A 22,863-nucleotide genomic window follows, 5' to 3' on the forward strand; every position below is an offset into this window, starting at 1 on the left:
ACTTAATGACTGGATTTGTCCCCAAAGCCTAGTTCGTTAAGAGATCGGCAGCCTTGCTCCACCCCACCCGCCATGCTGTTCTACTTCTCAGACCAAGTGACCACGGACTTCATCCTCAGAAACTGTGAGCTGAAATAAACCAGTCTTCCTTCAAGTCAACTTTCTTGGTATTTGTCACAAAGATGGAAAAGTGATGAACACAGTCAGTGATCTCAGTTTCCCTGTTCAGAGCTCTGCTTCCATCTCAGGACCCAGTGGCGAGGCTGTGTATACTCCTTATCGACCTAAGACACCCTGCTGCCAAGACGTCCTCCAGCTTTTCCACCCACTCAGAGCCTTCCTTTCTGCACGCTGAAGCCTGCCCATGCCCAGCCTGCCCTGGGCCCTGCCCCATGCAACGGATGGAGGCTGGCTCCTGATCCGGCTCGGAATGGAGGGGTTCTCCTGTTGGTCCTCATTCTGGGTGGTCACTATTGGTTCCACACTCTTTTTACACAAATTGCTGTCTTCCAAGTCTGCCTAGGCCAGCTATCCTTCCCACCATCACCCAGGCTTAGGTCCTGGGGCGACATCTCTACCCAGAAGGCTTCCTTAGTCTTCCCTGCCACTCCTTCCCACCAAGTCTGCAGGAGGTCCTCATCGTATGTGCTCTCAAAGCATTCTGGGATATTCTCACTGGAATGAATGCTACTTCTTGGTGTTAGCATGTTGCCTGTCTCTCCAGCTGTACCCCCAGTTCCCTGTGGCTGGAGGCAGCATCTTATTCAACCAACAGTATGTCTGTAAGCACTCACAAGGTGCTCACTCAGCATCCAGGCTCTCCTCTCATCCACAGCACTGCTCCCTTCCTGGGAGAATTTCTCACCCTTTCTAAGAGTGTCTTACTCCACCCCAGTTCCAAGGTGAGACCCAAGATGTAAGACAATCAGCCCTGGCCAAACCCACCACAACTCTTTAGGAACAGACACCTGCTGGTCCTTGGGGACTTTCACTGGGACAGCTGAGGAAGACAAGTTCCCTTTCTCTTGAGAGAGACCCTTCGGGGTTCACAAGGGTATAAGCTGCAGGTAGATAGCTGGGTGGGGCTTAGCGGCAGGCTGTTTGGTCCTAACGCATCCCCCTGCTAATGGGTACCGCCCAGGAGGGATGCTGCTCAAGAGGTCTCCGCTCCTTGTGCTACCACCTTCTGCCAGCTCCAGATCCACAGGTGACCTGGGAGGGGTAGGAGGGGGAGTGCCACATTGAAGGATGTCTGTCCCATCTCCGTGGCCTTCCTGAGATTTGAGGATCCCTGGGTCACAACTGGCAGGCTCCGATGACTGGCTGGTGGACGACAGAAGATGGTATGGGGAGCTCCAGGTTTGAAAGCGGGCTAGCTGCTGCTGGGATCTGGCATTGAGAACACAGGAGGAGCCAGTGTGCTCATGGTCGGGATGCAGAGAAACGGGGCTTGGCGCGGAGGGGTAAGTTCCACTTGAAATGCCTCAGAGCCATGAATAACAGTCTTGCAGGCTCTCCCAGGCTATGTGTGTGTGAATTAATGCCTAGGGATACACCAACAGAGAGAGCTGAGGCCACATGCCAGCAATTAGCTCTTGGAATAAGCTAATCAAGTGACTAGAATAGTACTACAAGAACCAGCTAAGGAACACATTCACACATCACTGCCACAGGAAATTGTGGGGGAGCAGAGAGATAATAAAAGCCCCCAGTGCCAACGCAAACCCCAGCCACTCCTATTAAAAAGACAGGCAGCAAGGCTGATCGTGATAGCTGCTTAGGAGTTAGAAAGGAGCTGGATTGGGGGATCAGAGGCACATCTGAGCATGGAGTGGGGGATCTTCCAGGGCTCAGATTCATCCCACGAGGCTGGAGAGTTCTGTATGGATAAGCAAGCCCTCCCCCGCTGGATAACAGAGGACACAAGTGACCCACTCCTAATACGAACCCATGGCATTCTCAAATGGTTTATACATGAAAACAAACCCCAGTGGCTCAGGCCGTCACCAGAATCACATTCTCACCCACAACCTTCTTTTTTTTTTCCCTCCCCTTCTTGAAGGACAAAGAACTATGTGTGCTGTGTCTGCCAGAAAAAGCTGAAGGGGGTAAGTCCATGTTCTCATTCACATTCAACCCATACTCAGAGCACCCCAGGTCCCCTGTCCAGCCCAGACTCACACCTGTCCTTTCTGATCCCTGAATCCCATGCCCGTATTTACTGTGCTGATCTACTCCAGTGTTTAAGGTCCTCACTGACTCCTCCTTGTCACCGCCGTTTCCCAGGCTCCGTGTACCCCATGCTCCTCCCAGTGGTCACTGCCTCCTGCCCTGTGGGAAGGGCTGTTACCGCGTCAGCGTCCTGCAGACACTAAGTAGTGGTAGGCCCACATCTTGTCTCCTTGTGTAGTCGGACAGCGTGATAAATCCTTATGAGCTGGCTGCACAGCCATTGGTTCAGATACTTCCTATTACTGGGAGGTATCTGGCCCATCAATAAATCTGCCTAATAAACCCTCAATTAATAAAAGATCTGATGAGTCTGCTGTTAGTGGTTATGCGGAGCAGCGCGGCAGCACCAGTCACTGGGCAGTGTTGACTTGGCATCCTCAGAAGCAGAGCCTGTTTCCGCTTAGCAGACGCCCTAGATGTATTTATTTTCCAGAGTGCTCCCCCACTTCCTTCTCAGCTTTCTGTCTGACCTAAGGTAAGGCCGCCCTCAGTGCCATCCTCACAGGCTCCCGGGATGCAGGTGTGCAGGTGACCTGTCCAGTCTCCACCATTCACCCTAGGACATCGACACTAGGTCCTGAAGATGCCCCGAAGCAGAGGGGTCGGCTTGGAGCACCTGAGGTCCCACTCCGTGAGCCCGGTGACACCCACCCACTCGCACCTCTGTCCCTCTCACACCAAAGAGGGAAGTGACAGGCAACCACCCAAGTACAAGAAACTGGCTCACGAGTATTTAAGGCCAACATGTGGATTCTTGGATTGTAAAATGTCAGCTACAGACGGCCACCACCACGTGTCAGGGAGACAAAAGCACCAACAAGGAGGAGAAAGGCAGCGGGGTTTTTGGAAGATGATGACACTAGACAAGGAAACAGTGTGCCTTCCCTACTCTGACAGCATCTGGCAATGTGCCACTGACTCTCCCTCTTGTCACAGATGAACCATCCCCACATCTTTGCGTCCTCTGAGAAAGCCAGTCTGCCCGAATAATTACCCCCCTACTGGAAGACTCGGGAACTGCACCGCACCCAGGCCCCTGCTCGTGTTGGGGGAGGTACTCAATTGCCTGTTTCCTGAGCACCCTCCTCTCCCCCCTCCCCAGCCCAGGAGGTACAGCCACTAGCTTCCTGGCCTGTGTGGGGGCCAACAGTCATCTAGGATTTTCGCACAGCTAAGGGAACCTGGTACAAGCCTGACTCCCTTCTGGGTGCTGGAAGGGGTGGTGCTCGGCTCCATCCCATTGCCAGGGGGATGGGGAGGAGTGAGGGACTCCTTCCTATTTAAGATATAAGCAGGGTTGCCGCCTCTGGAAACAAGCCTCAGCTAAGGCCCCCGAGGTCTCTGGACTAGGGGAAGGATGTCAGCAGTCTTCACTCTCTCTAGGAAGGGGCAGAGAAGGACATCTGCATTTACATTAGAGATCTGACTGAAAAACAACTGTTTCCTGTGGAGCGACCAGGACAAATCTATAGCCTGAAACCCGAACCACTTGGCTATTACACTGAGGAGAAGCAGGAGGACGGAGAGAAGGAAGTGAGAAGTGACCTTTTCCTCCAGGTGACAACCACAAGGACCTGGGGAACATCTAGAGTCAGACCACACTTCCTGGGGTGGGAAAGCAGCCCAGGACCATTGTGTTGCTCACAGGCCACCAGCAAGACCAGAGCCCTGAAGAAGGGCAGCAGCTACCCCTGGAATGGGGGTGGTCTGGCCCTCACTGTAGGGACACAGAACTTGTGTTCTATACTGTGACTCCATCCTCTGGGTCTGCACTTATCTCTTAACTCTCTGGTCACTGTGGCTCTTTAGACTGATTCCCCCACCCCCACCCCCCCACCCCCCCCCCGCCGCCGCCATTATAACAGCAGCAGGATGGACATCTTTGCATTTCTACCCCTGTTTACACAGGAAGTGGAATGCTGCCTCATGCTGTCATTTTTGACCCAAGGCCAGCTGGAGCCCAGCACATTCCAGTCTGGCACTGCAAGGAAGCCCAGTGGATACAGGTGGCCTCGTTCCTTAGCCCTACAAACCAACCAAGAGTCATTAGGCCTCATCGATGATGCTACGATCCAGCCAGCTGTCGAGAGTTCTTTGGGACTATGTGTGTGGTGTGTGTGTGTGTGTGTGTGTGTGTGTGTGTGTGTGTGTGTGTGTGTATGTATGTATGTATATATAATTGTTTCTTCTCTTGTCCTTTGAAGGACAGAACTAGAAAACACGTGCTGGTAGCAGTGAGGGTCCATCCTGGTGGCCCATGTTAGCCAGCTAGACCCTATGTCCCCAAAGCTCCACACCCTCATAGAGCAGTCTCACTGGCTGGAGACCAGCACAAGCCCCAGGGTTAACGTTTCGCACTCAAACCATCACCCAGGGCTAGAGGAAACCTATCCCAGGGAGACAGAACTGCAAGCAACGGAGGAGAAAGGTGGAGAGACCTCTGGAAGAAGACTGGATTGGGTCGAGGAGGGGCGGGGTGAGGCGGCACTCTTGGCCTCTGCTTCCAAAGAGCACTTGAAGAACCGGGGAGGTTAACCTTGCAAAGGCTGCCTGCCAGGGCCACACAGGAAAGGGTCTGAGGGAAGAGAGGGAAAAGAGACCCTAAGCTCCAGAGGAGTGTTGCAAGCTGGGAAGGGCCGGACCCTGCCTCTCCAGCACGCAAGCCGGCTTCTCTCCCCCTGGGCTCCCTGTCCTGGTGACTACCATCCAATAGAAAGTTTACACAGCACTTGGACACTCCGGGTCTCTCATCATGAGGAAGAAAAGGCAACTGGGATCAGGAGAGCAGGCAGGGTTCCAGCTGTCTCCCCAGCAGGCCATCATTAAAGGGAGTGGCTCGGAGGAAGGCTGGGGAGACAGTGATAATAATCCTGTGTGACAGACCCCAAGGGTGAGTGGGGCTCAAGAGCTGGATTGGATAAGAAGGAGGGATCCAGATGGGATGGAAGGTGGAGACAGGAGGTAGAGCACCAAAAAGGGGATCCTTGGAATTAATATTGGAAGACGTGGGGTTCCTCAGGAACAAAAGTGTGGGGTTCCCACATGAGGCAGCATGACGCAATCAAAGCATGGTCTACCACGAAACGGACTGTTACTCAGCCACTCATTGGAATGCAGTGCTTACGCACTGCAGCTTGGATGAATCCCAATGACGTCTCGCTAAGTAAAGAAACCAGACACAAAGACCACCTACTGCATGCTTCCGTATATATGGAATCTCCAGAACCAGTGGATTCAAGGACATGGAAAGTAGGCTAGTGACTGCCCAGGCCTGGGGATAGAGTGGGGACAGAGTCCTACTGCTAATGACTGGTGGTCTGGAATATTAGTTGAAGATGTGTTGCATTTGTTTATGCTGTGGAATATTTGTTTAATGATGCAAAGCTGTGCTGCATTCTTTTATGTTGCATTTGTTTAACTCTGTGAAGCTGTGTTACTGTGCCTGTCTACAACACCTGATTGGTGTAATAAAGAACTGAACGGCCAATAGCAAGGCAGGAGAAAGGGTAGGCGGGGCTGGCAGGCAGAGAGAATAAATAGAAGGAGAAGAATGTGAGAGGGAAGAGCAAGAAAAGGAGGAGAGGAGGGTGCCGGGGACCAGCCACCCAGCCACACACCTCACTACAAGGTAAGAAGGCAAGAAAATACACACAGAAATAGAGAAAGGTAAAAGTCCAGAGGCAAAAGGTAGATGGGATAAGTTAAGAAAAGCTGGCTAGAAGCCAAGCTAAGGCCAGTCATTCATAAGAAAGAATAAGTCTCCGTGTGATTATTTGGGAGTTGGGTGGCAGGTTCCCCAAAGAGTAAAGAATAAGAAAAAAAAGCCAACTACAGAATGGTACAGCTTGTGGGGTTTAGTAGGAATGGTGATACAGCTACAGGAATTCAGTTGTTGGTAGCTATCCGACACTAGACCCTAGCAAGGCACTATATACGTGAACCATCATTGAGCTGTATGCATTACAGGGATACATTTATAATATGTGGAGTACATCTCACCAAAGCAGTTATTAAAAGCATTAACAAGAGAACATAGAGGGCTTTGTTTTAGAAAAGAATGTGATACTTCATAAAGGAAAGTGAATGATTAAATTTACAAATCAGGTTTCAAATGTTGGAAGGAATTGTATCCACTATTTGTATTAATGGCACCAAAGAAGTGAGTGATTGTTTAAGGAGAAAATTATAAAACTGAAAATGAAAGGTTAAGAGGGCGTGAGGTTTTGAGATAAACGGAAGGTGACTCGAGGACAGCGACACCTTTCCCTTTCCAAAAGTCCCCTTGTCCTCTCTGTTCCAAACCTTGGTGCCCCACACCCAGCACTGCATGGTAGGTTCTCAGGCTCGCCCAGTGGGTGTCCATTTGAGGTCCAGACCATGGTCCACCCGAGGACACCTCTATTCACGACACACACACACACCCCCATGTGGGAGAATCTAAGCCTAGTTAGAACAGGCCAGGAACTGTTCTAAAGCCAGTTGGAAAGCAGGTCGATTCTAGCAGAGAATAAACTAGACAAAATTATAGAAGAATGTAGGGTAAGGGAAGAGAGGTGACCTTCACTTCAGTCACCAGAGTATGAGCTTTCTGTGAGCAAGAGAGATGTCTTCTATGTCCCCAGCCCATAAGAGAAGTGAATGTCAGTGCAGAACTGAACCGAGATGAGCTTAATAACTAGCCAGGGGCCACAGAGAGCAGAGGGAACATGCCAGATCCCTACTTGGAGACTGAACTTTAAAAAGTGTGCCAGGCGGTGGTGGTGCACGCCTTTAATCCCAGCCCTCGGGAGGCAGAGACAGGCGGATCTCTGTGAGTTCGAGGTCAGCCTGGTGTACAAAGCGAGTTCCAGGACAGGCTCCAAAGCTACAGAGAGAAACCCTGTCTCAGAAAAACAAAACAAAACACAAGTGATGTGTGATCTCCCCGGCACACAATGGGCCTGGGCTTAGAGTTGCAGACCTACCACAACCACGCAGGTACTTGCTATTTTTTTCTCAAAGCCATGATCTTCCTGTCTGTAGGAGAGAGGCGTATACACTCTCTATTGCAGGGTTTCTGTGACAGTTGTTAGGTCAGGCCATGAGCTTCTAACCCAAGCCTCCAACACACCTTCCCTTCAAGAAATGCCAGACTCTTATCCTCCCCTCCAGTCACGACGGGAGCACTGCTTTGCTGCCTGGTTTTGGACAACCTGGGCTTTCACATCTATTCGTATATCTGTAGGTGAGACGGTGCCCGTGCAGACCACTCCACTTTGGCCTGATGCCCAAGGAGCCACCATTCACTCTTAGGACCAGCGCCAGGTTATGGGCATAGGTATTATCTACTTCCACCCAATAAGAACAGGAGGCCCCTGAAGGATCCCAGACCAGCCACTACACCTTCGCTCTCCTCCTTCCTGCTCTGACACACCTGCCTCCAAAGCAGCCCACACTCCTCTTCCCACCAGCTCCTTCCCCCAGGACCCAGCCCTTTGGCCATCATAGAGTGGACTCAGTTCCCATGGGACTTCCATTGGGAGCCAATCACGGGTTTGCGGCGGATATCCCAAAGACGGGCACCCCACTGCATTTTTTAAATTCCTGTCTGCTGTGACAAGTGGGGCACAGAAGGAAAGGAAGAAGCCAGCAGGAGGGGGGCTACAACTGCCCACCCTCCTCCCTCAGCCTTCTGCATTTACATCCCAGGCAGACAGCAGCCTGCCTCCAACTGCCATCCCGGCAGGCAGGCTCCCACAGACAGGAAAATGTGAAAACAGGAGGTGGGGAGGGGGGCTGCAAAAAAGGGGGGGGAGGCAGCAGACGGGGAGATTTTTCCCGAGTCTTCAGTCGCGCCATTTGGCCAGGAGTCTGGTTGTGAGAAGTGTGTGGCGGAGGGAAGCTTTGTTACAGTCTCGGGCTGTCTTATTAGAAAGCAGTACTCAGGGTGGGACACAGTGTCCCAAGCCTCTGCCAGTGAGATGGGCTTGGGCTAGCAGAAAGGGCCCAGGGGAAGATAGGCGGGCCTGTTATCTCAGCACTTGGGAGAAAGAGGAGAGAAGACTGTGAGGTCGAAGCCAGCCTGGACTACACTGTGAAACCAGCTCAAAACAAAAGGAGAACATTGTAAAAAGCTGAAAGGAGACCAGATGTGATTCATTGAAAGGAGAAAGAAGGTGGACAACAGGATCTCCGAGGTCCCAGAGGTCACTGCGGCCAAGCACACCCCACACCTACCCCTGCCTGTCTCAGCATCCGTGGGCAAAGATGGCTAAATGTCGATAGCCCAGAATCAACTTTGGGAAGTCTGTCACCAATGAAGTGTACAGCCCTGGTCTCCTGTAACCTCAGCTGCGGGTCCTGGGCATGCACTGTGTCTGTGGGGCCTGTGGTGAGGAGGCTGGCTGTGGCTGACAGGCAGAGGGGCTTAGGGGTAGGAGTACAATTAACCAAATGGATGCATTTGTGAAATTGAAGGCCTGGGGAAGCTGGGTGGTTTCCCTGCGTGAGTCAGAGGACAGGTGTCTGCTCTGAGTGACCCCAGATGACAATGAGTTGAGGGGCTGGGCACAGGAAGGTTCCTCCTGCTGGGAGGGGAGGAGAAGGGAAAGGGTAAAGCTCAGGAGCAGATGCCTGGGGCAGCTCCAGATGGCAGCGGGCTGAGAACAAAGGCAGAAGAGGCAGAGGAGAGCTGAAGGGCAGGGCTCCTTCCCGAGAAGGCTTCCCAGCTGGAGCCACCAAGTCCCAGTCACAACTGGGACCCGGTGGACATTTGCTCAGAACCCCCACCCAGTGTTCTCATGGAACCTGGACAAACCATGCTCAAACCTCCCTCAGCCCCAAACCTAAAGTGAGTCACAGAGAACCCAGAGCTGGACTGCGGGGACCCAAATGCAGGCATAACACTGTTGTCAGGTGAGGCTCTGGCAAGTCCTTAACCTCTGTGACTTCGAGTCTGTCGTCAGGGAAAGCTGAGTACTAAGGAGTCTTGTCTCAAAGGGCTGCTGTGAGAGAACATGGGAGCTGCGTGTGTGCAGAGCACAAGGCCCCACATGCAGAAGCACTCCAATGTACACTATCGGATGACCACTGTCACTGGCCAAGGGCCCAGGCGGGTCCTCTTCCCACAACAGGTCATATGTCTGTTCCCATGTCATCTGTGCACCCTCTCAGGTTCTTCTGTGTCCGTCAGTCTTTGCAAAGTGTTTCCTCTTCACTACATCTGGCTGTGCAGTGCGACGTCATGGCAAGCAAACCAGCCCTCGGTGGCACACCATGAACGTGATGAAAGATGGGAAACTGAGCCAGGGCTGAGGACTGCCGGCTAGACTGCCACAGCTGAGACACAGCTGGACTGAGCATGCTCGGATCAGGGACCTCACACACAGTGGGCTCCAAGCTCCAGTGTGTTTGGGTCCGAGAAGGGCAGGAAGGGACACTAGGAGAGGAGATTAGGGAGTAGGGAGGATAACCACAAAGTGCCCGGAGAGGGCCGTGGGGGCCGAACGCTGAACTAACTCTGGCTCCGCTGCATCTTGGAGAACTGTCCCCTACAATGTCCAAGAAACTAACACCGCTTTCGTTGTCAGTCTCCCCCGTAGAGTAGAAAAAAAGAAAGGGGGCGTGTTCCGGTTCAGTTCTCCACAATGGTGGGATGAAAAAAGACCCCAGAATCAGCTAGGTCTCCCCAGGGGTTCCCTACGCTCACAGTTCTGTAGCCCAAAGGGGGCCCACGTGGAGACCACTTGGATCCCCGTACCATGCCACCTTCACACTCATCTTTTGCATCTCTTCCTTTGCCTCCTCAGCCTCTGCGGAGACAGAGGCTCCGAGGACACTAGAACAAGAAAGACATGCGGCAGAGATGACCAAACTCAAAAAGAAAAAGACCTTTCTCCGCCCGCTGTCGGCCGCGCTCCCCCACAGCCTCCTGCCCTGGATTGCTCTGATGCAAGCGAAGCCCTCACTTCGTGGGCGTTGGCCTCCAGCCTTTCGGGGCAAGGCAGGTGCTCTTGCGCAGCAGAAACTCTACTCCAGAAGAGAACAATGCAGACCCAGGATGCAGGGTGTGGCCTCAGTGCTGTGAGCCTCCTTGCTCTTTGCACCCATCCATCTGCCAAGACCCTGAGCCCCACCCAGAGGAGGGGCTCTCAGACTGCCCCCCCATATGCCAGGGCTGTCGCTCAGGAAGTGCCCGGGGCGTGGGGGCCCAGGCAGAGCGGTAAGGGTCATTAACAAAGCTCTTTTCCAATTTTTCAGCTAAGGTGGACAGGAGAGACAATGACAGCAACTAATGCCAGCTGACTGCCCCTCCTAGGGCAGGGGCCAGAGTTGCCCCAGCATAGCCTCCTTGGAGGGCAGGTCTCTTCAGGGCTTAGCTTTGCAGCTGACTCCTGGCTTCCACGCCCGGGGAGAAGGAAGGAGCCCAGTCCTTGAAGATCCCTGGGACCAGCTAAAGAGCTTAGGAGAGGGGGTAACAATGTCCACTCCCACCCCACCCTCCAACTCATGCTCAGTCCGGAGTCCCGTGCGTGCGCACCTTCTCTGCTTCATTCGGCCTGCTTTGGGCTGCCGCACCAGTGGAGGCTCTGCTCCAGTCTGCAGAGGCCGAGAAAGCTCCAGGCTCCCAAACTGCACATAAGTCAATCAACCTGTCTCAAAGAAAACACAAAAAAAGCAGCCTAGGGTTACTCCAGGTCTGTGAGTAGGAAGACTGTGGTTTTTGAACTTGTTAATTCACTCAGAAAATAACATCTCTGTCAACATCCATTTGTAGTTTCGAAGAACATAATGGCGTCTTTGTTCACTTTGCAAGAAATGGACAGTGTGCAAGGTGCTTAAGCATGTTGGCTTTGGGGACTGGCAACTGGCTCTATCATCCACGAATTACACCTTCATGCTCTGACACCACAATCCAATTGCTAATTCCCCAATCTCCTAGAGGAGTTAAGTTATAGATGGAAGAGTCTCTCTCTCCTACACTCAAGGGAGAATTTACCCATAAATATCTCATTAATTTCCTAACTTCCTTAGAAGAACCACCGTTTTTCTTCCCTACCTACAGAAAAGCAAACAGGTTCATCATAAACAAATCCACAGCACATTGTAAAAAGTTGATTGCCGGGAGTTTTAAGTTCTAGCATGCGACATGTCTCTCAACAAGAGTGGGTCTTTACCTATGTGTTTACTAGCAAAATGTTCATCTGCAAAATGGGGAGACGATATGATAGTGTGAACCAGTGAGACCACTGGGCCACTAGTTAGCATCAGGGAAGTTCAAATCTCTAAAAATGAAAACAAAATGCTATACATAGAGAAATTAAAACGTGGTAATTTGACTTTATTTTATTAGGCAGATGTATCTCCAGGAAGCAAAGAATTGTCCCTTTGCCCCCCAAGAAATCTGAACTGGTTTCCATTCTTAGTGTTATCGATGCTCCTCCTTTTTTATTCCTGATAAAATGGTATAAAATATCCATTAAAAGCCAGGCATGGTGGTGTATGCCTGTAATGCCAGAACTCAGAAGAGTGGAGAGTTCCAGGCCAGCCTGGGCAACACAGTTAAGCCTCATCTCCGTAAAACCAACCAACACCGACCAAAAGAATCCATTGGCTAAGGATCCAGACACTTCTGTTTGCATCCACAGCTGCCTCTTCAGAGAGGACCACTGTGCACCTGGGCTGGACATTTCCCTGCCTGTTGGAAGGCAGAAGACAATGCATAGAAAAGTACTTGGAAAAACGAACCTGCAATCAAAGATTTTGCTGCTGGTTCAGAACTAGAGATGAGTTCTTCCTCATGGAACTGTTGTGAGATCAAGTAAGAGCTGTGATTTGAAGACAGACAGACAGACAGATACTCCTTGGAGAGGAGTAAGATTACACCCACCAACACTTGTGTCATCATCCATGAGACTTGGGGGTTAAGTAAGAAGTGAGACTTTGAATGCAGTGGGCAGTCAAACCATCTGACCCAGGGCCGGGAGCCTTCCAGGAAGGACATTTTTACATCTGATAGTGTGTGGATGACAAAGAGAAACTGTGGGTCCCAAAAGGATGGAGAGTGTGATGGGTTTGCTGTGAGCTCTAGGCATTGCCCCAGATTCTAGAGGTCCAAAGGGCACACAGGCAGCAGCAGCTACTGCTCTGGATGCAGTCTGGGCTGGAGGAGGGCACAGTCGGTGGGGAAGATCCCCAGTAGCAGCAGGACCAGGCATGTCAGGTGGTGGTGGTGGTGGTGGTGGTGGTGGTGATGATGATGATGATGATGATGATGATGATGATGATGATGGAGGAAGGCATGTCTGGGGTTGAGCCAGCTCCAAAACAGGCTCTCCCTGAGTTCTTGTTTTAATATCTGCAGGGGTTCCCCATCTCTCTTCAGCAAATGTTCTTTATTTGGGGACTGTCTTTCCCTCTGCTACAGAAGATTCTCTAGGCTTCCTCACTGGGGGTTCCACGGCGCCCCAAGAGCACACTCACTAGAAGGCCACACTCCAAACTCTCCTGGCTTTTTACCCTTGCACTTCCTCCCTCTGGATACACAGTCTGTTGCTGTGGGATGGTCTGTATGTCAAATGTGTTGCTGATTGGTCAATGAATAAATCACTGATTGGTCAGTGGCCAGGCAGGAAGTATAGGCAGGACTAACAGAGAGGAGAATGGAGAGAACAGGAAGCTGGGTGAGGGAGACACTGCCAGCCGCCATCAGGACAAGGAAGATGTAAAGTACCGGTAAGCCACAAGCCACGTGGCAAGGTATAGATTAATAGAAATGGATTAATTTAAGCGGTAAGAACAGTTAGCAAGAAGCCTGCCACGGCCATACAGTTTGTAACCAATATAAGTCTCTGTGTTTACTTGGTTGGGTCTGAGCGGCTGTGGGACTGGCGGGTGAGAGAGATTTGTCCTGACTGTGGGCCAGGCAGGAAAACTCTAGCTACAGTCTGTGCTCAGGGAACAAATATCATTCTATCATTCTATCTCTTTCTTTCTCTTCCAGAGGCAGTTTAAGATCTTATTGTAGATGGAGTTCTTCTGTCCCACCAGCTGACTCCCAAACAATCACTCAGAGTCTTAATATTAATTATAAAATCCCAGCCAATAGCTCAGGCTTATTACTAACTAACTCTTAAATTAACCCATTTCTATTGATCTATGTGCTGCCTGGAGGCTGGTTCACCTCATCTATGTACTTTCCAGGCTGCTTCTCCCATGCCTGGCTGGCATCTCCTCTAACTCCGCCCTTCTTCCTCCCAGCATTCTCAGTTTGGCTCTCCTGCCTAACCTTATCCTGTCCAGCTACTGGCCAGTCAGCTTCTTTATTAAACCAATCACAGTGACATATGTTCACATAGTGTAAAGGAATAGTCCACGTTTTATTTCAGTTATTGTTTGAGTAGCTAACCTTACATATGTAGATACATAAGAATTCATTGTAAAAATAGATTTTATTAGCAAATCTTCCTCCCAAGCCTGCCTTCATCCATCTTCCTAATTTCCACGCACTCAGCTGTTGCTGGCCAAAATTTTGTGCATTCTTTAAGAGTGAGTCTGTGCGCACATATATGGAGATGAACAGAATAGCTGGCTACAGGGTCACACACTTTCAACCCTAGCATTCAGGAGGTGGAGCAAGAAAGCCACTATTGAAGGCTTGAGCTACATGGTGAGTTTGAGGCCACCTTAGGCTTAGTCTCAAAAAATGAATGATGGGACTGGAGATATGGCTCAGCATTTAAGAGCGTTGCAGAGGACCTGGGTTCAGTTCCCAGCATCCATATGGTAGTTTACAACTGTCCTTAGCTCCAGGTGACCTAGCACCTTCTTCTGGCATCTCCAGGCACCAGGTACACATGCACATACATACATTCAGGCAAAAACTCATATGTGAAATCAAAATAATAATTTTTTAAAAAAACAAAATAAATATTATGCATGTTTTCCCTACCTTGCTCTCCAACCCCAGTAAAAGATATCCTGGATATCATTCTGTATTAGTTTACGTAAAACTACCACAGTAACAGAAGCTGAGTGTTACAAGATGTGAATGTAGCAGGTGCTCACCCTGTCCTCTCTTGAGGGACAATTGGATGGCTTGTAATCAATGAAGGTAGCCCATTGGGTAAAGTCACTTGCCATTCCAGTACGAGAAACCGAGTTCAGATCCCCAGAACCTATGTTAAGCTGGGTCTGGTAGCGCACCCCTCTCATTCCAGCACTCTAACTGAGATATGGGGAGCAGAGATAGAATCCTTGAAAGCCACAGACCAGCTGGCCTAGAGGGACATGGAAAATGGCTTTGACACTTGTCTTTGAGTAAATGTGAATTCGTGCCTTCGCAAGACTGCATTTAGGATCAATTTAGTGAAACAATATTTCTATTTTATGTATTATTGGGTCTCTGTGAGTGCATGATGTGTGTGAGTGTGTGCACACACGTGCCATGGTAGTTGTGTGGAGGACACCTCCTCTACCGTGGAACCCAAGGATCACACTCAGTCATTAAGCTTGCACAACTTTGCCCACCAAGTCATCTCACCTGCTCTTTAGGATCAATTCGTGAATGGAGATCTTTGAATAGTAGAGAATTTGGCTAAATTATTCTCCATGAATCACAAGACACTTTACTCTCCCAAACAGTGTACAGGAGGGGCTTGATTCTCCTTTCCAACAAATTACATCGTTAGCTTCTGTCATGTCGTTTCTGGCAGTCTGACGCACAGAAATTGGTATCTATTCTGTGGTTTTCTTCCTGCTATGAGACGGGGTGGACATCTTCATTTCCTTTAAATTGTCCCTGTTCTGTTTGTTCTTACAGGTTTGAAGGATTCTTACTATGAAAATCACTATATCATGCAGTGTTTTGCTATGAAAAAAATGTCTTCCTAGTTCAAAGGATCTTTTATTTCATTACTATTTTGTGTCATGCACAGGCCTTCTTTATTCAAAGCTATTTTTAAACAGTTCCATGCTTTTTGTTAGGATTTGGATCCTGTCATTTTCTGTGATTCATCTTTTATCCATCTGAAACCTCCTTTGAACTTATGTGAGGGAAGAAGGTAATGCTATCAAGACTGTGTCCCAGCATTGGTTATTGAAGAGTGAGTTCACCTTTTACCTTTATATTGTCTCTGGGTCAATGAAGGTAGCCCAGTGGGTAAAGCTGCTTGCCATTCCAGTACGAGAAACCAAGTTGAGATCCCCAGAACCTATGTTAAGCTGGGTCTGGTAGCACACCCCTCTCATTCCAGCACTCTAACCGAGATATGGGGAGCAGAGATAGAATCCTTGAAAGTCACAGACCAGCTGGCCTAGTGTACACAGCAGTGAGCCCCAAGACCCTGTCTCAAACCAGCTGGGGGTTGAGGATCAACCTGAGGCATTCCTCTGGCCTCAGGTGCGCCATGAAATGGCCTGCTCATACTCACACACTAAAACATGCACACACAGTCACACACGTCTCTCACCCATTCACACACGTGGGTAAAAAGAAAGCAGTAAAGAAGTAGAATATTGTCTTTAAAACCTTGAGGGAGAGACTGTAGGTCATATATGATAACGAAGTAGATGGACAAGAATACTGGGGTGGGGTGAAAAGGTTTAACCAGGGATGGGGAGAAAAGGAGATGGGGGAAAAGTTAACCCAAAATGAAGGACACGTGGAAAAGTCATTTGGAAATCTACCATTTTTTAAAGCCAATTAAAAAATATAATTTTTTTAAAAATTTATTTATTGTACAGTATATAATCTGGCTGCATATACTATTGTATGCACGAAGAGGGCACCAGATCTCATTACAGATGGTTGTGAGCCACCATGTGGTTGCTGGGAATGGAACTCAGGACCTCTGGAAGAGCAGCCAGTGCTCTTAACCTCTGAACCATCTCTCCAGCCCAAAAAATAGAATTATTTTTAAAAAGAACTTGATGGAGGTACCCTGCAGAGGTAGATAATGCAGCTCCCATAAGCCACAGGTTAGTAAGTGAAAACCCAGTGGAAGGCACCTTCCTATCAGCTGTTTGTCAGGGACTCCTGGATCCTCCAAAACAATGCAGGCTATTTCCATTGCTCTTGGTGGACCCACCAGAACTAGATGGTAAGATCCTGTGGTTGAAGACATTCATACGCAGACTTCAGGACACAGAGAAATCAAGCTGGACGTAATATGAGTATCTTTTCCTTACTGGTTAACTTTCATAGGTCCAGGAGGTGCTCTGCAAACTGCTAAAGGGGAGAAGTCGTCAACAGGGCTTCCCAGCTCTGAGTCCTGTAAGCTGCAAGACCAACCTGCCAGGCAAGACACGCTCACAGGTACAACGGCGGTGTGACTAGGGCAGGGGTGACCAACGACACTCTGGCTGAAGTTGAGGCCCTGCTCCATGGGGAGGAATTCATGCCTAGCACTGTAAACGTGGTCTAAAGTCCATGGCCGGTGAGGTCATAGGTCACTGGGGTGAGGGGGAGCTTATTACTGTTGTTTTGCTAACGGGTCATGTTGTTGAACCGCCTTCTAAGGTTTAGACTCATAAATCCGTTGCTCTCAGCCTGGGTCAGAGAAGCTCTGTGTGCAGTGGGTGATAGCTAGTGCCGAAACTCATAACTGGCCAAAATGCTGAGAGTAGCTCACACCTCAGTGCTCAGCCAGCCATATCACTCTCCTCAAGTCCCCCAGGAAACATCATAGAAAGGGGAGCAGAATGAATGTAAAGACCCAGAGAAAGGGGGAAAGTTCCGTGAAACCGCGTCTTCTGGACCTAACAGGGATGCTGAGCTCGCGGACTCGCCGAAGCTGTGGTTATCTACACAACACATTTACAAAATAGGGCTGTCAACATTCCATCACGGATGGCAGAGGGGCTCATGAGGCCTCAGCTCTAGCTGAGGGGTTACCGGAAGTTAATGCCTGCTGGAGTTGTTTTCTTTGGTGATATCACTGCTGGCTGTTGCTCATGCCCACGGAAGCAATCTTAATTAAACTCTGTGGTCACAAAACAAAGAACTTGAGAGTAGGAGAGAGCCTGCCAGAAAGAAGAAAGGGTTGAGTGGGTGAGAGGGTGTGAGGGAGGGCAATGGGGATGTGGAAGATGACCAAAGTATATTACATATGTGTAAGAGATCATCGAACAGAAAAAATATATTTTTAGCATGATGCTAAATTCCACTATATGTTTGGGTCCATTCCTCACCACTTTCTTCTGTCTCTTCATGCTGATACCACTCCACTTAATTTACTTTAGCTTTACAATTGATTGTATCCTCTTTCAGAATTTTCCTATTTAATCTTGTTTTTAACCTTTTCTACATGAACTACACAGTCATATTCCCATATTTCTCTTCACGTGCGTATGTGCGTATGGAAAGCAGAGGTCAGCTTCCGTTCCTCAGAGGCCATCCACCTTGTTTTTTCAGTCAGGATCTCTCAGCCAGCCAGCCCCAGGAAATCCTCCTTTCTCTGCCTTCCCAGCAGTGAGAGGACAAGAACGGGCCACCATGCCCAAGCTTTTAATGTGGACGCTGGGGATCAGGTTCGAGTTCTCATGCTTTATACAAGGACTTCACTGAATGAGGTACCTTCCTAGCACCCACGTTCCCTGATTCTTAAAAGAAAACTACATGGTATGTTTTTCATTAGAATCATATTAAAATGATAAGCCATCTTGGAATGAACATACTGATGAATGTGTCATGCAAATGGGGAAGGTATAGAGTGTAAAGTCTATAAAATAGTAAATAAGATGATGATAGAATCCTGGTGAAGAGCAGGGGCTTTACTTAATAATATTGCATTGCCGTCAAGATTGTGGAGAAATGAGATTTTAGCTGCTTTTCAAGCACACACCTGCACACACACACACACACACACACACACACACACACACACACTCATTCATTCATTCATTCATTTATACGCAAAGGTAATTTACGTAAGATGTGGACATGGTAAACTGACTCCATGGGAACCAGCTTACTTCCTGTGTTCACCTCACAGCATCATGTTATATACTCTAAATACATGTAATAACATATGTGAGGAAAGAATGTGACACTTGATTTTATTTTGTGCAAGTTTTTTTCCTTTGGTATCTTCTCAATTGCCTTTTGAAGTTTTCCCATGTTGATTATGCACATTTTATAGTTTATTATGTACTTAATCTTCCATTCATTACTTAAAATAACTGCTTCATACTGATTTTGAACTCCACTACAGCTCTAAAAGTCCACAGTTCAAAGATAAAGTTCCAAGAGGCATAAAAAAAAAAAAAACAGTAGGTTGAACTGATTAAAATTAAAATAGAACGCAGGGACTCTGTGAATACAGCTAGAGCGTTGCTGAGAGACACAGCATACATCCACACGGGTGGGGCGAGGGAGAGAAAGGGTCAGTACAACCGCCAAAATGCTAACACAACTGCAAAGAAGAAGGAAAATGAGGCCGGGCAGTGGTGGCACACGCTTTTAATCCCAGCACATGGGAGGCAGAGGCAGGCGGATCTCTGTGAGTTCAAGGCCAGCCTGGGCTACAGAGTGAGTTCCAGGAAAGGCACCAAAGCTACACAGAGAAACCCTGTCTTGAAAGAAAAAAGAAGGAAAGAAAAGTGACACAGCCACACCACGAGTAAAGAACTGGATGTCGCTATGGAACCTACAACCTCAACAGCGTGACCAGGAAATGCTGCACATGCGCAGACTTAACACACATGGATGAAACCGATCACAACCTCAAAAAACAATCACCACTGCTCCCATATGCAACAAAAATGGAATGTCTTTATAATCACTAAGAAAATTGGATTCATTATTTTTAAAATTCCCTCAAAAGGAAAGCTGCAGGCCCGGACTGTTTTACTGGAGAGTTCTATCAAACATAAAAAGAGCTAACTCAATTCTGTGCCATCTGCTCCAGACTGTAGAAGAGGAAGGTCACTTTCCAACCCATTCTGTGAAGCTACTGTGACCCTGAGACCAAAACCAGACCCAAAAGTCTTAAACAAAGAGGCCAGAGAATGCAGACCAAACAGTATTTCTCAAAAATAGGTTCAAAAGTCCATAATAAAACACTAGCAAACAGGATCCAGTGGTACATGAAAACAATTCTTCACCATAGACAGATGAAATTCACTTGAGTGAGGCAAGTCAATATTTTTTAAAATGGGTCAATACTCTTAAATGAACCAGTGCAATCCACCACATTAACAGACAAAAGAAAAATGATCAGCTGCCCATATCAATCAATACAGAAACCACTTCTGACAAAATTCGGCAGCATTCAGAGTCTAAAACAGTGTGAGAAACACAGATATTGAAAGAAACTTCCTCAACTTGATTTTTATTTTACAAACATCTACAAAACTCCACAGTTAAGATCATACTGAGTAGAGAAAAACTGAATCCTGTCCCTCTCGTTGGAGACAGGCAGGTGTGCTTTCCATCACTGTTACTCAGCATAGTAGTGCTGTCCCAGCCAGTGATAAGTCAAGAAAAGGACATGCATGGCACAAAACTCATAAAGAAAGAAATAAAACTCTTTCTAATTTCATATGAGGGTGTATACAGACAATCCCAAGGTATCTAGTAAAGCATTCTTAGAACTATCAATGAATTCATCAAGATTGTGTGATATAGGATAAACATACAAAATTAACTGTATTTCTACAGGAAAGCCATAACCATAAGGAAACAAAAATGTAACATACAGTATCATTTATAACCCCTCAAATATCCTTAGGTATAAAGTAAACAGACCATATAAAAGACTCAAGCTGGGCAGAGTGGTTTACACCTGTATCCCAGCACTTGGGGCACGTAGGCAGGAAGATTTGCCATGCCTGGGCTACATAGTGAGTCCTGGGACAGCATGAACTACTGAGTGAGACCTTGTCTCAAACAACAGCAGCAACAACAAAACATGTACAAGACTTATGTGAACACTTTAGAAAACGTATGAAAAATTAAAAAGAATAGGAATAGACAGAAATACTATGCTCATGAATTTGACTTCAACACGGCAAAGAGGCAAATCAATCCCAAGTTGACAAACTAATTTTACGCAATCCTTATCAAAATCCCTGCATGATTTTTAGTAATATCAATAGACAAGATTATCCTAAAATTTACACGGAAAAATTAATCGGAACTGCCTAAACAATTTGAAAAAAGAAAAACAGAAAGCAGAAATCAATCAATCAATTAATCCAAATAAGAGACTTATTGTGTAGATATAGAAGTAAGAACTGTATGAATGACAAAGGAACAGATTAAGGAGATGGACAAAAAGGAGAGCATGAGAACTTTCTGCAATGATGGCTATGCTCTGCTCTGTATCTTGATTGTAGTGGTGTTCACCAAATCACGTGGGCTTGGCAAAATTCATCGGACTGTGGATCCAACAGAGGCGAATGTCGTTCGATATAAATTACAACTCAACAAACGTGACCTGGCAGGAAAGTAGCTTCAGGGACATGCATCACGATGCATCGGAACCTGGCAGGGGCACCACACGGAGAGAGGGCACACACACAGGCAGAGAAGAAAGGTGCCCTCCTCTGTAACCAACCCTTTCCCCAGATAACGGCATCACCCGCTTATGGGGCGGAGTTACTGTAGCTTAAGCACCTGCATTAGTGCAACAGGCAGCTACTTTATGCTGGCAGCTAAATTTCAACACCAGAGGACAAACCCAGGGACGTCAGTGTGCTTAGTGAGACGGTGAACGACCAACCCCCAGCCACCATCTTTCTTGAATGAACATGGATGATCACTCTGTCCTCTTTGACATACTTTCCACTGTCAACTTCAAGTACTGCCTTTAGGTCTCCTTTTCCTTCTCAATCCCCTGTACCAGATCCTCCTCTTCTCTCAATTCCCTGATGCTTAGAGCATGGGCTGCATCCCAGGAGCTCCTCTTTCACACACACACACACACACACACACACACACACACACACACACACACACACACCCTGCTCTTGTATCCTCAGGGTGTTCGCACCCTAAGTCCCATCCTTATGTTGACAATCCCCAGTTTTAAATCTAGCTCAGACTTCTTGACCTTCAGACCCACACAGCCACCTGTCCATGTGACACCTTTGGTGGGATTTCTAATGAGTATCCTGGAGCTGACAAGTCTGAAGTTCTCTCCAGCACCCTACCAAACACAGTCTGTGCTGTGATACCCTGAGAGTCCAGTGTCTCCTCTCCTCTCTGCTCTCACAACTGAACAATAGCAAATCCTACTACTACCTTTGAGCCTCAGAGCCCTACAGTCTCCCCATCCTCCTGCCACCCTTCACCCCAACCCCCACCTGCTTTATTTTATAGCCAGTTTCTTAGCACTTAACTATTGCATCCCCATCTTTGACTGTGTCTTTCCCCATGAAAATATAAGATACTTGAAAGACAGGGGTTTTTATCTGTTTTGTTCATGTCTGTATCTCTGAAATCTAAAACGGAGCTAACCCTATAGAAAGTGGTTGTGGTGATTAATCCTCATTATCAATTTGATTTGATTTGCCTTAGAAGACACACCTCTGGCTTATCTGAGGGTGTTTCTAGACAGGTTTAACTGAGGAGGGAAAATCCACCCTGAATGTGGATGGTGTCACCCCAGGGACTGAGGTTCTAGACTTAATAAGACAGAAAAGCCAGCTGAGCACCAGATTCATCTCTCTGCCTCCTGACCGAGGAGGTTTTGTGCCCTTACCACACCCTGATGGACTGTAAACCCTCGGTGAGACAAAACAAATCCCCTCAAGCTGCTTTTATCAAGCATTTTGTCCCATCAGCAAGTGAAGTGACAGATACAGTGGTCCAAAACCATTCATTGTAAATAAGTGCATTCACACTTCAGCAAAGAAGGAGCTGGCTTCCCTGGTCTCTCTGCCGCTCCCCGTGCTTAGGGTTTCAAGCATGGCCTTCAATACGACGCAGTACTGCTACCAAGCTAAGCTCTCATTTTCCCGCTGGGTTCTGAGTTTTCCAGACCTTAGCTCTCGAGTCTATTTGTGTGTGTGTGTGTGTGTGTGTGTGTGTGTGTGTGTGTGTGTGTGTGTGTGTGTGTGTGTTGTGTGCACACACATGCACTTACACGCTCATGTGTAGGTCAGAGAACATCTTTTGGAAGTCAGTTCTCTCTTCCGCCCACCATGTGGGTTCTAGGAATTAAACTCAGTCCGTCAGGTTTGGTAGCGAGGGCTTTATCCCATGAGCCTTCTCACCACCCCCATTTATTTATCTTTTTAGCCCCCTCAGCCCGAGCACATGAGTTAGCTGTTCCTACAGCTCGAGTTCAGACAGACTATTCATTTTGGCTAGTATGAATCTCATCTTTATTATGAATCTCATCTTTATTAAGCACATTTTCTACACCTGATCCCCCCACCTCCTTTTCCACATTATCAGCCTAACACCCTGTGAGGACAAGGATGGGTATCTGCCTCCTCTTCAAATGTCAGTACCAGCTACTTAACAATCCAACTTCCTGAAGCATTTCAGCATATTCACAGTAGCTGCTGAATTCAGTGTATCAACACTCCCATGTCATAAGAATACTAAAGCTCAAATGATTTTTTAAAACCTTGTCTCTGCAGAAAAACAGAATCGCCTCCCCCAAGATCACACACTCAGGGTGGAGGCAGGAGCTGAAGCTGGGG

General features: G+C 48.1%; 1 protein-coding gene across 19 annotated transcripts in view; it reads right to left on the reverse strand.

Annotated features, from left to right (window-relative positions):
• Positions 1-22,863, reverse strand: part of Nfasc (neurofascin) — a 176,435-nt gene that overhangs the window by 87,704 nt on the left and 65,868 nt on the right. For 18 of the 19 annotated variants that reach the window (XR_008217892.1, XR_008217891.1, XM_052736929.1 and 15 more), the window contains exon 2: positions 10,751-10,862. The exons of the other annotated variant lie outside the window; for it this stretch is intronic. Coding sequence is in view for 15 of the 18 variants with exons in the window: in XM_052736929.1 (XP_052592889.1) it covers positions 10,751-10,862 (112 nt within the window). In the remaining 3 variants the exon portion in view is untranslated. The remainder of the gene's footprint in view (positions 1-10,750; positions 10,863-22,863) is intronic. 19 annotated transcript variants of the gene reach the window in all.

Source organism: Peromyscus californicus, unplaced genomic scaffold (assembly GCF_007827085.1).
Source record: "Peromyscus californicus insignis strain IS unplaced genomic scaffold, ASM782708v3 Scaffold_14__1_contigs__length_90479793_seg_2, whole genome shotgun sequence".
Lineage (NCBI taxonomy): Eukaryota > Metazoa > Chordata > Mammalia > Rodentia > Cricetidae > Peromyscus > Peromyscus californicus.